Source organism: Myotis nattereri (assembly GCF_964212035.1).
Source record: "Myotis nattereri genome assembly, chromosome: 20".
NCBI lineage: Eukaryota > Metazoa > Chordata > Mammalia > Chiroptera > Vespertilionidae > Myotis > Myotis nattereri.
Genome location: NC_138096.1, coordinates 2,909,970 through 2,929,688, shown reverse-complemented (window position 1 = coordinate 2,929,688; position 19,719 = coordinate 2,909,970). Strand labels below are relative to the sequence as shown.

The window sequence follows — 19,719 nt, the reverse complement described above, 5'->3', positions numbered from 1 at the left end:
ATAAAATCAAGAACTCTGTATTAAGGCAGAGATTTTTATAACTGTCTTCTTCCACTCATGGATAATAATTTATGATTTATTTGTATAATATTAATGAATATTAATATCTAATAATGCAGTTATTGCTTATTGTTACCCCATCATAATGCCATACTCAGAGAGGAAAGATTTTTCATACCCTCTCCCTCTGTCTGCTACAATGCGCTGGGTGACTGTGGCCTCACAGGAAACCACAGAATTTAGGAGAGAAATTTGAACCTATTAACTTTTGTTATAAGAACTTGGGCAACTCAGCAAGTCATTTACCTATTTTGTCAGCATTCAATAGCCTTATTTTTCAAGGTGGCCGAGAGGACAGTGATGCTGGACGCCTTTAGCATAGTACCTGACAGCCGGTATCCTGTAGAATCCTTATTATTGAGGTTATTGCTAAGAAACATGCACATTCCCCTTGCTCTCTCTCCCTCTTCCTTGTGAAGTGACCGCCTGGAACTCATGTCTTTGAGTCCATGTCGCTGTTGGTGGGACAAACATCCGAGTGACTTTCCTGATTTCCCCCAGTCGCACTGACTCCACCGGTCAGGGCTCTGCTCCCATCACAGCCAAGGTGACCAGATGTACTTCAGCTGCCTGAGAAATACCAACTGACCGCTAGGGGTCAGACTTGCTAAATAGTTAGAAATGGACTCCAATTCCCCATCCCTAGAACTCAGAAAGCACAGGGATTTTTTTCTCCTTTGGAAGTTTTCAGTGACTTTGACATCTCTCTCATGGGGGTCGCGTTTCTACTGGTGTAGTGTGTGTCTACGTGTAGGTGAATATGGAGTGAGTTTGTGCCAGCATCAGTGGTGTTATTCAAAGATAAAAAGTCAAGAGTAGATTCTACCGTCCTTGTACCTTCTGTGATACACGCTCACCCACCGACCCAAGTTCATGGAAGGATAAAGAAAACGAAGGAAATCAAATGGTGACAAAAGACCGGCTCAGAGAGTGGCCTGGTGACTGTGATGAGCAGAAGCTGCCTCTAGAAGCAAACATCGCCCTTCCTGGTTCAATTCCAGGTCAGGGCACATGCTTGGGTTGTGGACTCGATCTCCAGTGAGGGGGCGTGCAGGAGGCAGCCCATCCATGATTCTCTCTCATCATCAATGTTTCTCTCTCTCTCTCTCCCTTTCCTTCTCTGAAATCAATAAAAATATACTTAAAAAATTAATAAGTGAAATGAAATCAGCCCTGGAGTTGGGAAGTCACACTCAAACCTAATTCTAATAAAATATTCATCAGCGAAACATAGAGATGCATATTCATAATGAGGCAGAAAGACCTATAAATAGCTCTGAAAATGTCGAAGTTCCATTGTTGTTGATTTTCCATGGGAGAAAAAGGATCGAACACATTCAATCTGTCCCGGTTACTGTACCACCCAAGATTGTCTTGAAACCCTGAAATGAAACTTCCAGGGCGATCATTTATTTTTAATTTTTTTAAATTATTTCTTTCTTTCTTTAATCCTCACCTGAGGATATTTTCCCATTGATTTTTTTTAGAGAGTGGAATGGAGGGGGAGAAACAAAGAAACATCGATGTCACATATCGATTGGTTGCCTCCCCCATGGGCCCTGACCAGGGCTCGGATTCAAACCCGGGACCCTTCAGTCCCCAGGCCGATGCTCAATCCACTGAGCCAAACCGGCGAGGGCCAGGGTGACTGTTTAAATTGCTCCTCTACTTTTGTGGATGCTCTCTGAGCATTCTCTTTTTCTCAGCTGTCACGAAAGTCAAAAGTTACAGAAGCCACAAGATTCTGCATCATTTAATGAAAGATAAAACAACGATATAAACATACACAAATTTACAGGGCAGGAATCCGCTTGAATCCATTGGGAGTTAAGAGGTGTTTCGTATTTAAATACAGTATAAAAATAAATGCAGAAACGGGAACCGAGAACGTACAGACGGCGGACAGAAATGGGAGCTTGTTTCTGCGACTACCTCGGTGAAATGAGCCTTTCCGGGCTAAATGAATTGTTTAATGAATGGGAAGCCGTAGGCGTACTGATCGATAGATGCTGCTCTTCTTGGACAGTTCTTCCGGTTTGTGACGGATTCCATTGCCAGTGAACTGTGTGTCTAGCTGAAGCTTTACGGGAAAGAAAAAAGAAAGGGGGGGGGGGGCGAGTAAAAGGTGTACGTCACTTGAACTTGATCAAAAGGAAAAGACACAGATCCAGCTTGGTACGTGGAGGAAGTAGGCTGACAACGTTTGGACGTGGAGGCATGGAGACGGCGGAGTCCCGTGGAGATGGCACACGAAGGAAGGACGACGCGGGTCCTTTGCTCATGCAACATCTTGGCCTAAGGTCCTCGGCTCCAGGTCACAACAGAGAGCGACAACGTATAGGCAACCACTCGGTCTGCTTCCATGCTACAGGGTGGTCCTATCAGTTAGACTGCACGAGGCTCGTTAGCCTCTTTGACGTGAGCGATTTCCCCTGAGAAAAAAAACAGAAAGCAACACGGTATGATCACTGAAAACCTGCTCACAGGTTAACACCTACTCCTCACAGCTTATTTGTGTGCGAGGGTGAACACGGGACCCTTTGGGTACATCGTCGTTCAAGCGCCAGGGCCAGCCTCCCTCCCAGCAACACATGGGACAAGATGCCCCTCCCTCCTCCCACCCTCCCGCCCGCCTCCGCCCCATTGCAAACAGACTGATGGGCTCACAGCACAAAGCAGCAACTCAGAAAACATGTCCATCCACGTCCCATCCAGGCTTAGCGATGATGCAACACCTAGGTTAGCCGCTGGGGATAAACACCGTACAAGGAAACCCAGAAAGCTGCCCCGGAAGATAGCCACGTGCATGCATTCTCGCTCAGCTGCTGGGGTTGGTGCCGCACTGATAAATATCGAGAGATGCCCAGAGGGTGATTTCATTAAGTGAAATGTATTTCTGATGGTGTGATTGGTGGAACCCTCAAGATCGAGTCTGTCCCTCATCCTACAGAGTGACGGAGAGAAAGGTGCCAATTATACATCCAAGGAAAAGAACCTCTTTGCTCCTTACTTCAAACCTAAGGCATTGCCCTGTCTTTTCCTACCTGATTTCCTCCAACCCCAAGCCCAGAGTAATACCATATATTCTGATTCCACATAGTGTGTGAAGGCCTAGAATATATCTTTATGTTGGGGGGGGGGGGGGGGGAGGCGATCTTGCAAGCTAAAGTGTCCCTGTTAGTTACAAGTACTCTGGAGTGGTAAACATTTCAGATTGGAATTATTTTATCAAAACTGTATAAGTGTGAGTTCCTAGAAAGTTAAAGATAAACTCAAATTGTTGAGACCTAGTGTATTTAATGTTGAACACTGAAAAAATTCTGTCATGACGGACTAAAAAGAGATGGTTTAGGAGCACATTTACCTTTAACTACCGATTACTAGCTTCTGTGTGGACTGAGAAAGAATAAGACAAATACTTTAATTCCCTTAGCTAAAACTATTTCCCTGAAATAAAAGTAGAGTGGGTCCATTAGAGACAAATGAGAAAAGCACAGAAAAATATTACAAGAAATAAACATTATATGAAATACAGTTTTTTACATACTAATACAGCACCTACTTTTTATACAAAAATATGGTTTATTAAAACTGGAATTACACTGTGCATAATATTATGACTTATTATGAGAAACATGTATATTAAAATAATTATATTTTGATCAATTATCCATGCTACACATATTTCTTCTAATATAATGTTTTGTTCACATTCATTGCGTTAGTGGGTAAGAAAATCAATTTAGAAAGATGCAGACAACATTTAAGAAAATAATTGAATATTATAGAATAGGTCAGAATATCTCAGACTGTGTTGCACGTAATAAGGATAATTTCAGTTCTAAACACAGATAGTTTATATATTAGAGTTTAGTTCTACACAGTACCATTTATGTAGTAACACACACAAACACATATGCATTACTATGTCAAATGTGGGTGGCAAAAAATAAAGATGAAAACCACTACTCTAAAATCTAATTTTTAATCGCTGTGTAATATTCTTCCAGGTAGATATACCCTGATGCTTTTAAGAAATTCACAACTGTGCATTCAGACTGTGTCTTCTGTTTGGCATTTATAAGATGCAACAGATACTCTTGCTTGAGTGTGAACCCCTGGGTTTCTTAAAATAATTTATTAAAAGTTGAATGACTGAAAGTGAGAGATTTTTTTTGAAGGTTTGACACATTCTGTAAAGTTTCGTTTGGGAAAAGTGATTAGCAATTACACTCCTATGAACTGTGTAGGAAATCACTTTCATGAGAAGAATGACCCGACGTTGGTGCCGCTGGTAGTGCCAGCCCCAGATGAGTTATTCCTGTCGACATCGACCCTCTTATACACCTCGAGCTTCCTAAGAGGAATAGCCATATCTCTCAATGTGTGTCCTCCGATAGGGGGCAAAGTGCCTGTTGTCATTTTGTTGGATGGAAATACAGTGGGGCCTTGACTTACGAGTGTCCCGACTAACGAGTTTTTCGAGATACGAGCCGCCTCTCGGCCGATTTTTTGCTTTGAGTTGCGAGCTAAAATTCGGGTTACGAGCCAGCTTCAGATATCCCACCGCTAGCTGGCGCAGCGAACGTCTCAGTGAACGCCACATCAGCCCAGCATCACGTGTCTCACTCGTTCACTTTTTGATTTGACATATGAGTAACTTGAGTTACGAGCTCTGTCACGGAACGAATTAAACTCGTAAGTCAAGGCCCCACTGTATGGGGTAGTGCTTGGGTACATGGGAGCTACTAGGCTACACGCTAATTACACAGAGGCCCCCAGGATGTCTCCATCAACACAGGTAGCTGGGGCCTCAGAGCCACGGCCATCGACCCAAGGTCAAGTACATCAGAACAGGATTTGGGGAAATGCTACTGAAACTTCCATTTCTGGGAGAACTTTCTCACTGGGGGCTGTCTATTCAGCAGCCTCGAAACATTCCTTAGGAACCCCTGGGATGCTCTCTGACCAAAAACCACTGTGCAATTCACAGCTTATGGAACGTGAGTGGCAATTTCAGAACGGATGATGCTACTAGGGGGAAATGAAGATCTATTGTCCAAACTAAACAGGCTACACAGTCGGGTACATTTCATAGCAATCGATGTTCCTAAAATTGCTTTCTCAGGCAAGTTATCACCACAAGCCGCTTGAGTTTCAATAAAACAAGGTGGGTAACCATAGATGCCAACAAAAATATGATAAATGAGGTGAGTTTCAGGTCCCTGAGAGGAGAAAGAGGAGAAAAGAGTTCATCCCTGTCCAGACTCACTTTATGTGTTTGTTGGTGATATCTCTGGTAGGGAGCCCATACCATATGCTTTATAATTATACATTATATTTACTCAAGGTGCTCTAGGAATTTTCTCAGATAGTTCATCTGTATGAATATACCTGGAATCTCAAGTAATAAAATCTACAGCACTCAACCCCCCCCAAAAAAACACCCAAAGTTCCAAAGATGCACAGATACAAGTCAAAACCTTCCTTTACTCAGTTCCTGATCTGCTTGTGTATCGTTTTTTAAAAATATATTTTTGCTGATTTCAGAGAGGAAGGGAGAGGGAGAGAGAGAGAAACATCAATGATGAGAATCACTGATCGGCTGCCTCCTGCACGCCCCCTCCCGGGGATCGAGCCTGCGACCTGGGCATGTGCCCTTGACTGGAATCGAACCTGGGACCCTTCAGTCTACAGGCTGATGCTCTATCCACTCACTAAACCAAACCAGCTAGGGCTTGTGATGCTATTTCTAGAACCAGGTTATAACAATATGCAGGACCAGGACACTAAACTTCCACAAATAAACACGAATTGAAAATGGGCTCACCCTCCAGAGGAGGGTGTCAGCTGGTGGCAGCATTTATCAAGGAGCAAGGTGATCAGTGGGAGGGAAAGAATTTGGGAACAAAATAAATTTTGGGTCAGTGCCAGCTGGGCAAATTATGTCCCTCTTTGGCAACTAGGTGTGATTCTGGGCCAATTATGTCCCACCTCTGACCCTTCAGTTTTCTCACTTGTGAAATAATGACTATGATCATACCTAATGTGCAGGGTCAGATTAAACAAAAATAGATAACAGTAGGATGGTGAAGGTCTAGGGCAGGGATGGGTGGGTCGGGCTAGAAGAGGTTAATGGGGGGACAAAAGGGGTACATATAATATTTTCAACAATAAAAGTTAACAAAAAAACAAAAGAAAAAGAAAATGAAGTATAGTTGACATACAATAGTACAGCATATTGTTTTAATTGTTCAATGGAGTCATTCTGCCTTTATATCCCTTACAATGTGATCATCACAATAAACCAAATAATCATCTGTCACCATACGACGTTGTTGTGATGTTACTGACCGTATCCCCTGTGCTGTACATTCTATCCCAGGGATTGATTTATTTCATAACAGGAAGTGTGCACTTCTCCCCCCCCTTCACCTTTTCCACCCATCCCCTGAAAATGAAAACACTAATTGGAAAACATATCTGCAGCCCTACGTGTACTGCAGCATGATTTACAAGGGCCAAGATACGGAAGCAACCTTGGTGCCCCGTGATAACTAAATGAATAAAGAAGAGATGGGAGATACCTATTCATATATATAAGCCGACCGGCCAGTAGCTATGGCATGCAATGACCACCAGGGGGCAGATGCTCAATGCAGGAGCTGCTGAGCGACAGCAACTTTGCAGAGTGCCCTCTCGCACTCCGGGACCCCTTGGGGGATGTTGGACTGCTGGTTTCGGCCCTATTCCCGCAGGCCAGGTCTTGGGATCCCACTGATGCACGAATCCATGCACCAGACCTCTAGTATCCCTATCTATCTATCTATCTATCTATCTATCTATCTATCTATCTATCTATCTATATCTATATCTAATACATGTAATATATATAATAAAATAATATTCATCAAAAAATAATAAGATCTTGTCATTTATGAGAACACGGGTGGACCTAGATGGTATTGCGCTAAGCGAAGTAAGTCAGACAGAGAAACACAAATACCATATGCTTTTACTTATATGTGGAATCTGAAAACATCAAAACAACAAGTAAATGTGGTGCTGTTTTAAGAGTTGGGGAACTTGGTCAGAATCAGGGATGGGGTTGGAGGAAAGACATCCATTTGGCTTCCCCTTCCCATCTTCCTTAAGTTGCAGTATTATTTTTAATTCTATCACAGAAACATCCACTCTGGCCTCACGAACAATATTCTGTCGGCATTACATTCGGAAAGGACGAATTGGAAACGATTCTTACACAATATACTGAGCACGGTGCAACTTTCTCCGCCAAAACCTTGAGGCGTTTCTTTCCCCTTCCCTTCCCGTGGTGACATCTTATATTAAAGGTCAGAGACGGCAACAGATCCCGCCAAAATGGTGGGACGTTTCTAATGTGATCCATTCCCGGGGCCCGGCGTGTCCCAGCCCTTTACTTCGTACAACCCCGTGGAATGTTCAAAGTGGACACTGCTCTTGACCGTCTTTCAAAATCCCTGCACACGGTCGCCACGTGCCATTTGTAAACACAGCCGACGGACATTCCCCACCGCAAAGATCTTTGGCAGGAAACGAAAAGCAAACACCACCTCTTCGTTGAATCCAATTTGCTGATGTTTCAACACACACAACTCCACGGAACTAGCCATCACAGCAGAAGCCACAACACAGCACACCACACACACACACACACACACACAGCAGCATGGAGCTATAACCAGACAACTCCACAGACAATGCGGACGAACTGGAGTAGAAACCAAGAGTGGTCTACCTCTTTTCATAACAGGTTAGTGCTGGCTCTCATTGTTGGAGTACAGTTTTTATGGCATGGGAAAATGGGGAGGTTCCTGCCCTATAAAAATAAATGCGGTCAAGGCTTTAGTTGGAGCTCGCACGAGGCCGGAAAGTCCCCAAGGCACTGGCACAATACAAAGAGAAAAAGAAGAGGAGGAACAATCCCACACACAAATATATCACCCAAACACATGGCTAGAGGCTAAGAAAACGAATGAGGTATGCAACAACTTTCAACAGCTTTCCTGAACAGGAAAGGAGAAGGACAGCCTGGTGGCGGGCCAGTGAGGGGCATAGCTTGTCACCGGCCACCATTCGGACCCAATAGGTCATTTTCTCCCTATAGACGTAGAAAGCACAGACCCCCTCATTGTTGTTAATCTTTTAAGCGTTACAGAAAGCCAAGGGGGAGATCACAGAAACCCATGCACTCTCTTTAATAAAGGGATATAGTGAATAAAAAGAAAAACGTTAAGAAAATAATGATTTCTTCATTTTCCGTATTATAATATAGGGGTCTCTGCAAACCTTAGTTTGATTGGGACTTGGAGTTTTTCATAGGAGACTTCTCTTTCTACCCTGGAAAGGGCTGAGACCCAAGGGTAGATAGGAACCAAGTTCTGGATTTGAATCGAGGCAGCACCTTGGCTGTTACACCCGAGTGGGAGACGGGGTGAGAAACGGGGGACATTGCTTGATTGGGCTTAAGGATGCGTCATTCCTCCCCAAAGAAGACTTACCACATTCTGTGCAAATTTCTCAAAAGACGTTCTGCGATCCATGGAGGGTTCCGACTTAACACGTGTGGGGCGGGGCAAGGCAAAGGGAAACAGGGAATGTAAAAAAAAAAAAAAAAAGAAAGAAAGCAAGAAAACAGCAGAAAGACACAGGAGAGGAAATGATAAAACGCCAAATCATGTCCTAACCCACGGGGACCGGGAGGGGGCCGAGCTGCCAAGGACGGCCTCCTTGTATTAAAGACTTTATTTTATTTTATTGTTATTTTTAAAAAATCATTTTATTGATTTCAGAGAAGAAGGGAGAGGGACAGAGAGAGAAACATCCGTGATGAGAGAGAATCATGGATTGGCTGCCTCCTGCATGCCCCCTACTGGGGATCAAGCCCACAACCCGGGCATGTGCCCTGACAGGGAATCGAACTGTGACCTCCTGGTTCCTAGGTCAATGCTCAACCACTGAGCCACAACGCCGGGCTATTGCAATTTTTTATTTCCTTGAACTAGGCATATCGAAGACTAACATGAAACATGAAAAACCGCTTGAAAAAATTTGTAAAGCAAGAACATCTACAGAAACAAACAAAAAAGAAAATAAGCGATCAACAAAGAGAAGCAAAGAGAACGTAAATGGCTCTTATAAAAGGCACAGGTTTGGGGAGGGTCTCGGGGTGTGTTCACTTACCCTTTGTCCACTTCCCCGGGGCCCCATGGAGGTCACCACTCCAAAGAATTATAACTGAGAACCCGATTTAAAAAGGTCACAAAGAACCGGTACCTTTTTCTTTGCCTGTAGAAGCTCCTGGTAGGCACTGGATCGTATAAAACGTGGGTATGAATCACTTTTCATCAATTTGTAAATGTGCTCCTGGAAAGAAATAATGGTGAGGGCGCGGCTCCATCATTTCTCAGGGGAAACCAACCGCCGTGATCCGAAGACAACAGACAGTGGGAAAACCAATCTGGAAGCAGCTAGCAATAAAGGCTGATTCTGCTGCTGCCGAGAACACCTTATGTTGACAGATCTTATTCATAAATCAATTTTAAAACTGGCTGAGGAGCTACACAGAACGCCAATGGAATTTCGTTAACAGAATGTCATAAAGGGATTCTACATCAAGTTGGCGATTGCTGTGGATTATTTGGGAAGATAAATCAATCTGCTAGCGCTTCAAACTACTCCAGGTCAATGTCGAGTTTCGAACCCTCTGAGAGTGTCTGGATGTCCCAGCCTCTTCTTATTTGGAGAAAATATATAATTTTAGAAATGACTCAGGTTTCGTCGTCTCAAACACACCAGCAGTAACGCTCTACCCCAGTGGTTCTCAACCTGTGGGTTGCGACCCCTTTGGGGGTCGAACGACCCTTTCACAGGGGTCCCCTAAGACCATTGGAAAACACATAGATAATTACATACTGTTTTTGTGATGAATCACTATGCTTTAATGATGTTCCATTTGTAACAAAGAAATTGGGGGTCACCACAACATGAGGAACCCTATTAAAGAGTCGTGGCATGAGGAAGGTAGAGAACCACTGCTCTAGCCCAAGGTTCCTCTCCAAGCGTCCGGGACATTGAAAACCGTATCGGCTTGTAGCTGTGAAGAGTGAAATCATGTCTTTGTTCTGGAGTCGGGCATTTTGGGAATCAGACACTCTCTTGCTAAAGATCTCAGTCACACAGTACAAATTTGGGCCAATTCACCCATTTCCCTCCGCTTTCATTTCTAATGCAGAATATAGAGTTCTCGTGAGAATGAAAGGCATGGTAAGTGCTGAGCAGAGCGTGGAGCTGTGCGCAGCAAGCACTCAAATCTACTCGAGTCTATGCCAGGTTCGTGTCTGAGTGCGCGCCTGTATTGGTTAATGTCGTCCTCGCAGGGCCTCAGCAAGACTGGTAACCATTTCACATTCATTTTATAAAACGGATGGAGGACAAGCTTCGAGAGAGGAAGGGGGAGCTAGGGAGAGAGAGAAAAGCATCGCCGTGAGGAAGACATATTGATCGGTTGCCTCCCGCATGTGCTCTGACAGGGGCCAGGATCGAACCAGCAACCCAGGTACACGCCCTCGACCGCAAATCCAACCGGAGACCCTTCAGTGTGCAGGCCAGCGCTCTAACCATTGAGCAACACAGGCCAGGGCTAAATATTCCTTTTACCACGTCAGGAAGGTGATGCCAAACAGTTTACGCATGGTTGGCGCCAGAGGAAAAATGCTGGGAATTTTATCTTGAACTGAAATACAAAATAAATAAGCAGAGAAGCAAGCAGGGCCAGGGTTTTTATCCTGGTCCCTGTCGCGTGTCTCCGTAGGATAGAATTATTTCCACATGGAAGAGCTTAGCACAGAGGGAGGACGGAAGTTCGGTTAGCTGGGTTCGTTTCCTACTCAGGGGGAAATATTTTCAACTGGGAGTAAAATCAAGGAAGGGCATTTGTGTAGCTCGCTGTTCATGTTCCAGACTGTATTTTACTTAGTAACACTGTTATTTAACATACGACATGCGTTCTAGAGTTAAAATCCTTTTCTTTTTTCTTTTTTTAAATATATTTTATTAATTTTTTACAGAGAGGAAGGGAGAGAGATAGAGAGTTAGAAACATCGATGAGAGAGAAACATCGATCAGCCGCCTCCTGCACACTCCCCGCTGGGGATGTGCCCGCAACCCAGGTACATGCCCTTGACCGGAATCGAACCCGGGACCTTTCAGTCCGCAGGCCGACGCTCTATCCACTGAGCCAAACCGGTTTCGGCAATATCCTTTTCTAAAGGTGGCTTAAGAAATTATGAAGGATGCGTGTTCTGATTTAAAGGCCAGCTGCAACCCATCGTTAGGAAAGAATATCCTCTCGTTACAACTTTAGTTTTCTTCTGGAGAATAATATTTTCTTAGAGAAAGTGGAAATTCAAATTGTTCTGAAGGGGGAGATTATGTCCAATGTGAGGGGGGGGAAAAACTGGAATTTTGACTTAGGAAGTTAATATCTTCATGTAAATTTCCTTTCGTTTCTTTTCGCAGACTGGAAAATAATTAATTTGGAAAATTAACAAGTGCCTGAATCTAGCATTCCGCTTTCTCATCAGTGCCGAAACGGGTTTGAGTCTGGCGTATCTTACGCTACTTTAATTTAGTTCTGACGATGAGTAATAGTAAATCATTTAGAAATATCGGTGTCTTAGAATCTCTATATTGAAAGACACCTGAAGGGGGTCCAATGTGTTACTGAGGTTGGGCCACTTTGTTGTTTTTCATTTCCAAAGAATTAATTTTTATATATTTTCTGAACCTCTTGTTGATTTTACATATGTCCCTCTGTTGTCTGTGTCCATGGGTTATGCGTATCTACATACAAGGTCTTCAGCTGATCTCTTCCTCCTCCCTCCCCCCCACCCCTGGGGCCAGTTTGTATAAATGCTTGCTCACCTATTGGGTGACCGAGTAGAAAATGAAAGTAAAAGGTTTCAAATATTTCAAATATTCACATCAAACCAAATGTTCACATCAAACCATATACATTTACAAACATTCCCAGGCTTTTCAAAACAGGTCACTCTAGCACAGTGGTTCTCAACCTTCCTGATGCCGCGACCCTTTCATACGGTTCCTCATGTGGTGGGGACCCCCAACCACAGAATTATTTCCGTGGCGACTTCATCACTGTCATGTTGCTGCTGTCACGAATCGTCATGTAACTATCTGATAGGCAGGATGCATTTTCAGGGGTCCCGACCTGTACTCTCCCAGATCGATCAGAGTTATGTTACACACCGTGACCTAAACTGGAATATTAGACACGGCTGCCCATGACCAGAAAAGCAAAATACAAGTCTCTCCGCCCACCAGCTCCGTGGGAGCACGTGCGTGACCCAACGCGAGGCCCACGTGTACCCACCTGAGCGTCTTCGAACGTGTACCGTCCGGGTTCCTTCACGTTCTGCGTGGTTTTGTCGTAGCTCTTGGAGTCCAAGTTGATGGCGCTGGGGGCTCCCGGAGCCAGGAATTCTTGCCATATTTCCTGCACCCGAGAGGGGACTTCCCTGATGGGCCTTTTCTTCAAGTCCTCCACCGCCAGCCAGAACCTGCGTGGGGCGACACCGAGCATTCACGCCAATGGATGGGGCGGAGACAGGCTGTTGGGGACCAGCGAGGACGGTAAGAACAGGCATCACGCTCTGTTGGCCGCGGTGGTGTTGCTCTGATTGGAGGAGGCACAGCCTAACCTGGCTGGGAGCAGCCTGTGGGCCTGGGCGCTCACCCGGACATGCGGCCTCTCCTCCCCACCCGGGAGCTGCCTGTGATCATGAAAATATTAACAATTTGGCAGCAGAAACTGCCCATTAGCCCTTTTACCTACTTTCCCAAGTGATCTTTGTCCTTCTCCCCAATATAAGCAGCTGGCTGATGGGGGGGGGGCAGAGCAGATGTTTGTGGGTGCCCTGCTGCTCTCCACGCTGCCGGCAGGACTGGAATCAACGCTCATCTAGGACTCACCCCTGTCTCTGCTGAATTGGCTCACGTCGTGACAGGCAGCTCGGACCCATTGATTGTCTGGTTACACAATGTCTCATAATCTGAAAATCCTCATAAAATCAATCCACAATGAGGCCTAAAGATGAATTCACTTTCTCTGAGGGCTTCCTACATTGAGCCTTTACCGATTTTTCTTTATTAGTTGTATTCAAAGGTGTAAAATGTTTCATAAGGAAATACTGAAAATAATTTAAGTGTTTGCTGTTAAAAGTGGATCGGCCATGCCCGGCCGGCGTGGCTCAGTGGTTGAGTGTCGGCCTATGAACCAGGAGGTCAGGGTTCGATTCCCGGTCAGGGCACAGGCCCGGGTTGTGGGCTCCATCCCCAGTGTGGGGTGTGCAGGAGGCAGCCGATCCATGATTCTTTCTCATCATTGATATTTCTCTCTCTCCCTCTCTGAAATCAATAAAAGTATAATTTTTAAGAAAGTGGATCGACCTGAGCCCCCATTCTGTGCAACCTCCATTTTATTGAAGCTGGGAAGACCCATTTATGAGAGAGGAACTAGGGTTTGGAGGGTCCCAGGGTGAGTGACATTCAGCATCTGATGGGGGGATAGAGCCGTGCACTGTCCTGTAGTCTCTGGGCCTTGTGTCCATTTGAGCGCTGAGGGTCAGCAGAGAGAGGATTTTCTGCTCTGCCTGGCAAGGGGATTACACCCAAGCTTTCCTGGAGTTAAAAGGGCTCTGGGCTCAGCTCAGAACGGCCCTCGCTGGAGAAATCAGGGCAAGTAGCTAATTTTGGGCCATTTAATGCAGACAGTGATGGGATGGTAGAAGCAGGAAGCTCTCCCAGGCAACAACCGGAAAGGCTTACATTTGCAGGGGCATCGAAACCCTTCACATATATGTGATAGATGGAATGTTTCATACGCAATTCCTTAGCAGGGAAACCAGTGGGCATAGAATTTCTGAGATAAGAAATGGGCCGAAACTGGTTTGGCTCAGTGGATAGAGCGTCGGCCTGCGGACTGAAGGTTCCCAGGTTCGATTCCGGTCAAGGGCATGTACCTTGGTTGTGGGCACATCCCCAGTGGGGAGTGTGCAGGAGGCAGCTGATCGATGTTTCTCTCTCATTGATGTTTCTAACTCTCTATCTCTCTCCCTTCCTCTCTGTAAAAAATCAATAAAATATATCTTTAAAAAAAAAGAAAAAGAAAAAAGAAATGGTTAGCCCTGGCCGGTTTGGCTCCGTGGATAGAGTTTTGGTCTGCGGACTGAAGGGTCCTGGGTTCCATTCTGGTCAAGGGCACAGGCCTGGGTTGCGGGCTCGATCCCCAGTGTGGGGCGTGCAGCAGGCAGCCGATCAATGAATCTCTCTCATCACTGATATTTCTCTCTCCCTCTCCCTTCCTCTCTGAAATCAATAAAAATATTTTTTTATGGGTAAAGACAGGGTAAAAATAAACCCCCTGGTGGTCAGTGCACGTCATCGCGAGTGATTTTGCGACCGTAGCATAGCATTAGCATATATTATGCTTTGGTTGGTTGAACGGCCAACCAGTCGACCGGACTCTTAGCATATTAAGCTTTTATTATATAGAATTGTATAAAAAAAATAAATGATGATGCAACCTGAATAGAGAAAATGTTCCTCGGTAGGCTCAAGGAAATCCTTAGCAACTGTAGCTCTCATAACCTTCAGAAGCTTATCGTGACCTTGAAGGAGGAGAGGAAGCTGCAACCCAACAACCCATGGCGGGCACATGTCTTACCTCAAGTTTTCTGAGCTGAATTCGGACTCTAGGAATTTAAGGAACTGCTCTCTCCCAACGGGGTCTTTCAACGCTTCGTCCATTCCAAACCCCCACCGTTTGACCCGCTGCTGGCTCGGTTCTTTGCTTGAGGAGACAAAAGCAAACCAGACACATTCCGTTCAGTACAAGCCCTATTTGCCGCCATTACAGTTCCTCTCAGAACCATGTGTGTCTTGACATTCCCGTCTTTAACTGAACTCTCAGGGGCGGTGGTGGGGGGATGGGGGGGGGATCTCAGATTGATGACCCTGAATGCAATGGTAGCGAGGGGTAAGCCAGGCATCGATAATGAAGTCTACGGTCAGTTGAGCATCGGTTGGATCTTTTAGTATATGGATCCTCTTAGTGTCTTCCAACAACTTTATGAGATAGGTACTATTTTAATTCTCATCTTGTAGACGATGAAATCGCAGCACAGAGAGGGTTACCACTTGCCAACGACAGGCAGGAGATCAGGGGCAAACAGCAGACTCTCTGACCCCACAGCCCAATTCCGTGGCCACACCCCCATGCGGTCGCGTGGTGGCATGTTGTCCTGGGAGAAAATGCATCGTGAACTGAAAGGCCTACCCCCTCACTGGGGGTTCCGCTGTCAATTAAACGTGTGACCTATTCCTGGGGGAGCATCGGCCCTTGGGAATTCTAGCTCCCCATCTGTGAAATCCAGAACCTACGCATCAAGAGCTCTGGGCTCCTCAAGCCATTTAAGAAGCCCTGCACGGAGGCAAAAGAAAGAGAAGGTCCCCACATCCAAGCTGGAGAAGTGCTACAGGGTACAGAAGGCTCCCTCTATGAAGCGACATGCAATGGTCTTTTCATCACGCGGTCTAGACGGGTAATAGGATTCTTTCCTGGCTCGTGCAAGAAACCAGGGAGTCCTTAATGGTGCCTTTGGTTTTCTTAAGAAGCCAGTCTTGCCGGAACCGGTTTGGCTCAGTGGATAGAGCGTCGGCCTGCGGACTGAAAGGTCCCAGGTTCGATTCCGGTCAAGGGCATGTACCTGGGTTGCGGGCACATCCCAAGTAGGAGATGTGCAGCAGGCAGCTGATCGATGTTTCTCTCTCATCGATGTTTCTAACTCTCTATCTCTCTCCCTTCCTCTCTGTAAAAAATCAATAAAATATATTTAAAAAAAAAAAAGAAGAAGAAGCCAGTCTCTTGCCAATTTCTCTTAGAGTAAGGTCCTTTTGTTTTCAAATTGAATGTATAAAGGCATATAGTTTACTTAGGTATGGAGTTAGGATTCAGTTTTACTTGAACACATGGGCCCTTGTGCCTACGTGGGTTTTTAAGGAAGCTAAGACAATAAGCTAAATTTAAAGAACCGAAGATCCCAACTCTGACTGGTCTACCTTAACCTTTACACCTCTTTTCTGCCCTTGTCTTTTGGAAATGCAAATGTTAATGCAAATTCAAATATCCAAGGTTCAAAGCCATTGCCTTTATAGAAAGAACGTTATATCACGGGCTAATGTAGACACCGAGTAAAATTACGGGGACCACGACTCAGCTATAGAATCCTTCCTGTTGAACCCAAATGCTGAAATCAGGGAAATATTTCGAGGGACGGGAGCATGGCACTCACCTCGCTTCCAGTTCCCAGAAAGTAGTGTCGTCAGACAGCCATGGGTTGGAAGGGTCAGGCAGCACAAAAAATGGGTCGTAGTCTAAATACTGTTCCGTGTAGCTTAGCAGACTGGAGAGAAGAAACATGCTCATGTCCCTCAGCTGTCTGGCTGAGGTTACAACCAGCCCAAAGTAAGGAACACTATGAAAATGTCTGGCCAAGGAATCCGTGCTGGTTTCCAGCATGAAATCCAATGGCCGTTTTCACATTTCAATAATTTACATGCATTCACTTATTGTGCTTCTCAGAAGGCAAATGTGCCAAGGATTCCATCCCCCCCCCCCCCATGCCTACGCCATGTGAGCTGATATCCCTCCATTTACAATAAACAAAACAGAAGAGGTCAGTGTGTGAAGGGCGGGGCTAAGGGCCAGCTCCGATCCTTGGTTGACCAGTCGCCCGCAGCTGAAGTGATTTGAGCCAACTTGGAAAAGAGCTTAAAAAGTCATTTTTTTCTAAAGTATTTATAGAAATTAGGTAAAAGGGGAGTGACTCGCTGAGCAAAACATTTTTAAAATCCATATTTAAAAGTAAAAATAAGAGGAGGAGAGGAAGAAAGTTGAAGAGGTAGGATCTGACAATGCCTCAAAGTGCAGAATGCAAGGGATATTTAGAACAGATTTAAATAAAGAAATGGGAAAAATATAAAATCTGAGTTTAATTCCAATTTTGAGGTTATGCAAGAATTCAGTGTGAATTTAAAGAAAGGCCAACTTCAGGAGTTGAAAGGGCCATTTCTCCCAGCAGGAGGGAGAAGATTCAGGGCCCTGGAATTATCTCCTGTATCAGATTCTGGCTGCACAAGGATTGGACCTCTAGGGATGTAAGACAATAAGGATCATTCTGTAATTAATTTAAACTGCAACAGGACAGCCCCGCTGGTGTGGCTCAGTGATTGAGCGTCGACCTCTGAACCAGGAGGTCACGGTTCGATTCCCAGTCAGGGCACATGCCCAGGTTGCAGGCTCTGCCCTAAGTAGGGGGCGTGCAGGGGGCAATCAATGATTCTCTCACATCATTGATGTTTCTCTCTCCCTCTCCCTTCCTCTCTGAAGTCCATAAAAATATTTAAAAATAAATGAGGACAAACAAAATAACATTTATTACAGTGTTCCAATCACTTATCTCAGCCCCCTTCCAACAGTTACCATTTTTATCAGATTTCATTGTCAGATAGAAAGTGTAAGTGCATAGGGGCATCTCCAAATACTTACCTATCAGCAACTTTGGACATTTTTAACCGATGTCTATCTAACTGTATTTGCCAATAGTTTATCTGAAAACAGAGTTAAAGAAATAGTTACATAAGTCGTGAGAGTCTCCCAATTTTCAGCTCTAATTTCTGATAAACTGGGAAATTCCAAACAAGAGCATGTTCTACATCAGTACAATTCCAAAGTCTGTTAAAAAAAAAAAATCAAATGAGAGAGATCTGAAAGAGCTAAAAAATTAAAATCTGCTTCAATGTAAATATAACCAATAGCTTTAGAACAGCAATGAATTTAAATATTCTGCCTGCTTTAACAAAATGTAACTTTCTTTTAAAGTGTTATACACATTTTAGGTTTTTTAAATATATTTTTTTATTGGTTTCCAGAGAGGGAGAGAAACATCAGTGATGAGAGAGAATCATTGATCAGCTGCCTTCAGCATGCCCCACACTGGGGATCTAACCCACAACCTGGGCATGTGCCCTAACCAGGAATCAAACCGTGACCAATGAGCCACACCGGTCAGGCGAACGTGTTATAAAGATTTTAAACATGTATTCATGGTGAATAACCACATCAGAATCACACTTACTTCCTCACTATTGAATTCAGAGTATAAATGTGTTTGTTATGTTATTATAATTTCAAAATATAACCTACTTCCTAATACCATCCCATGAAAGCATCAATAATGTGTTTTGAGAATAATTTTACCAACAGTTCAAACACCCACAGGGACATAATCACACTTGGGAAACTTTCATTTAAAATTCTCTGAATTTTCCAGCCTCTGTAGCTCAGTGGTTGAGCATCAATTTATGAACCAGGAGGCCATGGTTCAATTCCTGGTCAGGGCACATGCCCGGGTAGGGGGCTCAGTTCCCAGTAGGGGGGTGTGCAGGAGGCAGTCGATCACAGATTCTCTCTCATCCCTGATGTTTCTCTCTCTCCCTCTGCCTTCCTCTCTCTGAAATCAATAAAAACCTATAAAGATTTTATCTGAATTACTTTTTCCTTCATGAGGACTGTAAGTATACTAGAAAAATGTATTATATTATTGATAAATCGTATTACAATCAGATATAAGAAAAAAAAGAATAAAAAAGGTGAAAAGTCCCATGACTGACTCAACCAAGAGGTTAATTATTATTTGACTAGAAGCCTGATGCACAAAATTCGTGCAAGGGGCTCGGCCCTCATAGCAGCAGGGGCTTGCCTCGGCCCTCGCATCCCCAGCTTCGTCCGGAAGGTCATCCGGAAGGCTGTCTGGTCTAATTAGCATATTACACGTTTATTATTTTAGATAGGAGACACTGGTGATTGCACTGCAATATTACTCGGAGACAAAATGATTGATCAATTGGTAAAACAAGATGTGATGTATACCATGACCTTACACCAGCGTTGGTAAGGGAAAACTTCAAGAGGCTATAGAGTTAGAGACCAGACTGTAGAAACAAGAATAATCACTCATTTGTGAAAATCATGTCACATGATTGGACATGGTGAAGCCATGGCGATGTAGACAACATGTTGTCTTCTCATTCTATGAGACCCCGTGTCGGGGTACAAAATAAACTAGTGCGTGTGACTTTAAAAAATGGGGTAGAGCCGAAACCGGTTTGGCTCGGTGGATAGAGCATCGGCCTACGGACTGAAAGGTCCCAGGTTCGATTCCGGTCAAGGGCATGTACCTGGGTTGCGGGCACATCCCCAATAGGAGATGTGCAGCAGGCAGCTGATCGATGTTTCTCTCTCATCGATGTTTCTAACTCTATCTCTCTCCCTTCCTCTCTGTAAAAAATCAATAAAATATATTTTAAAAAAAATGGGGTAGAGATAAAGGACTGGGGAGTTACATACTGAGGAGTTTTGACTGCATATCTTAGAATGAGCCAATTTCATTACTTTTTAACTGAAAATTCTTCCCTATGAAACAGTCAACCCTATGAGTAAGCTTTTAAAACACCTGCTATTACACATTCACCGCCTGG

At 44.5% G+C, this 19,719-nt stretch overlaps 1 protein-coding gene across 7 annotated transcripts in view; it reads right to left on the bottom strand.

Annotated features, from left to right (window-relative positions):
* Positions 1–1,795: 1,795 nt before the first annotated feature.
* RGS7 (regulator of G protein signaling 7) overlaps positions 1,796–19,719 on the bottom strand; it is a 127,880-nt gene continuing 109,956 nt past the window's right edge. For 3 of the 7 annotated variants that reach the window (XM_081114276.1, XM_081114273.1, XM_081114274.1), the window contains 7 exons: positions 17,729–17,790; positions 16,473–16,583; positions 14,846–14,971; positions 12,494–12,680; positions 9,376–9,465; positions 7,838–7,918; positions 1,796–2,492 (listed from right to left, as the gene is read on the bottom strand). In XM_081114276.1, coding sequence (XP_080970402.1) covers positions 7,844–7,918; positions 9,376–9,465; positions 12,494–12,680; positions 14,846–14,971; positions 16,473–16,583; positions 17,729–17,790 — 651 coding nt within the window. In that variant the 3' untranslated portion in view covers positions 1,796–2,492; positions 7,838–7,843. The remainder of the gene's footprint in view (positions 2,493–7,837; positions 7,919–9,375; positions 9,466–12,493; positions 12,681–14,845; positions 14,972–16,472; positions 16,584–17,728; positions 17,791–19,719) is intronic. The other 4 variants (XM_081114277.1, XM_081114275.1, XM_081114279.1 and 1 more) reach the window with 2 other exon arrangements.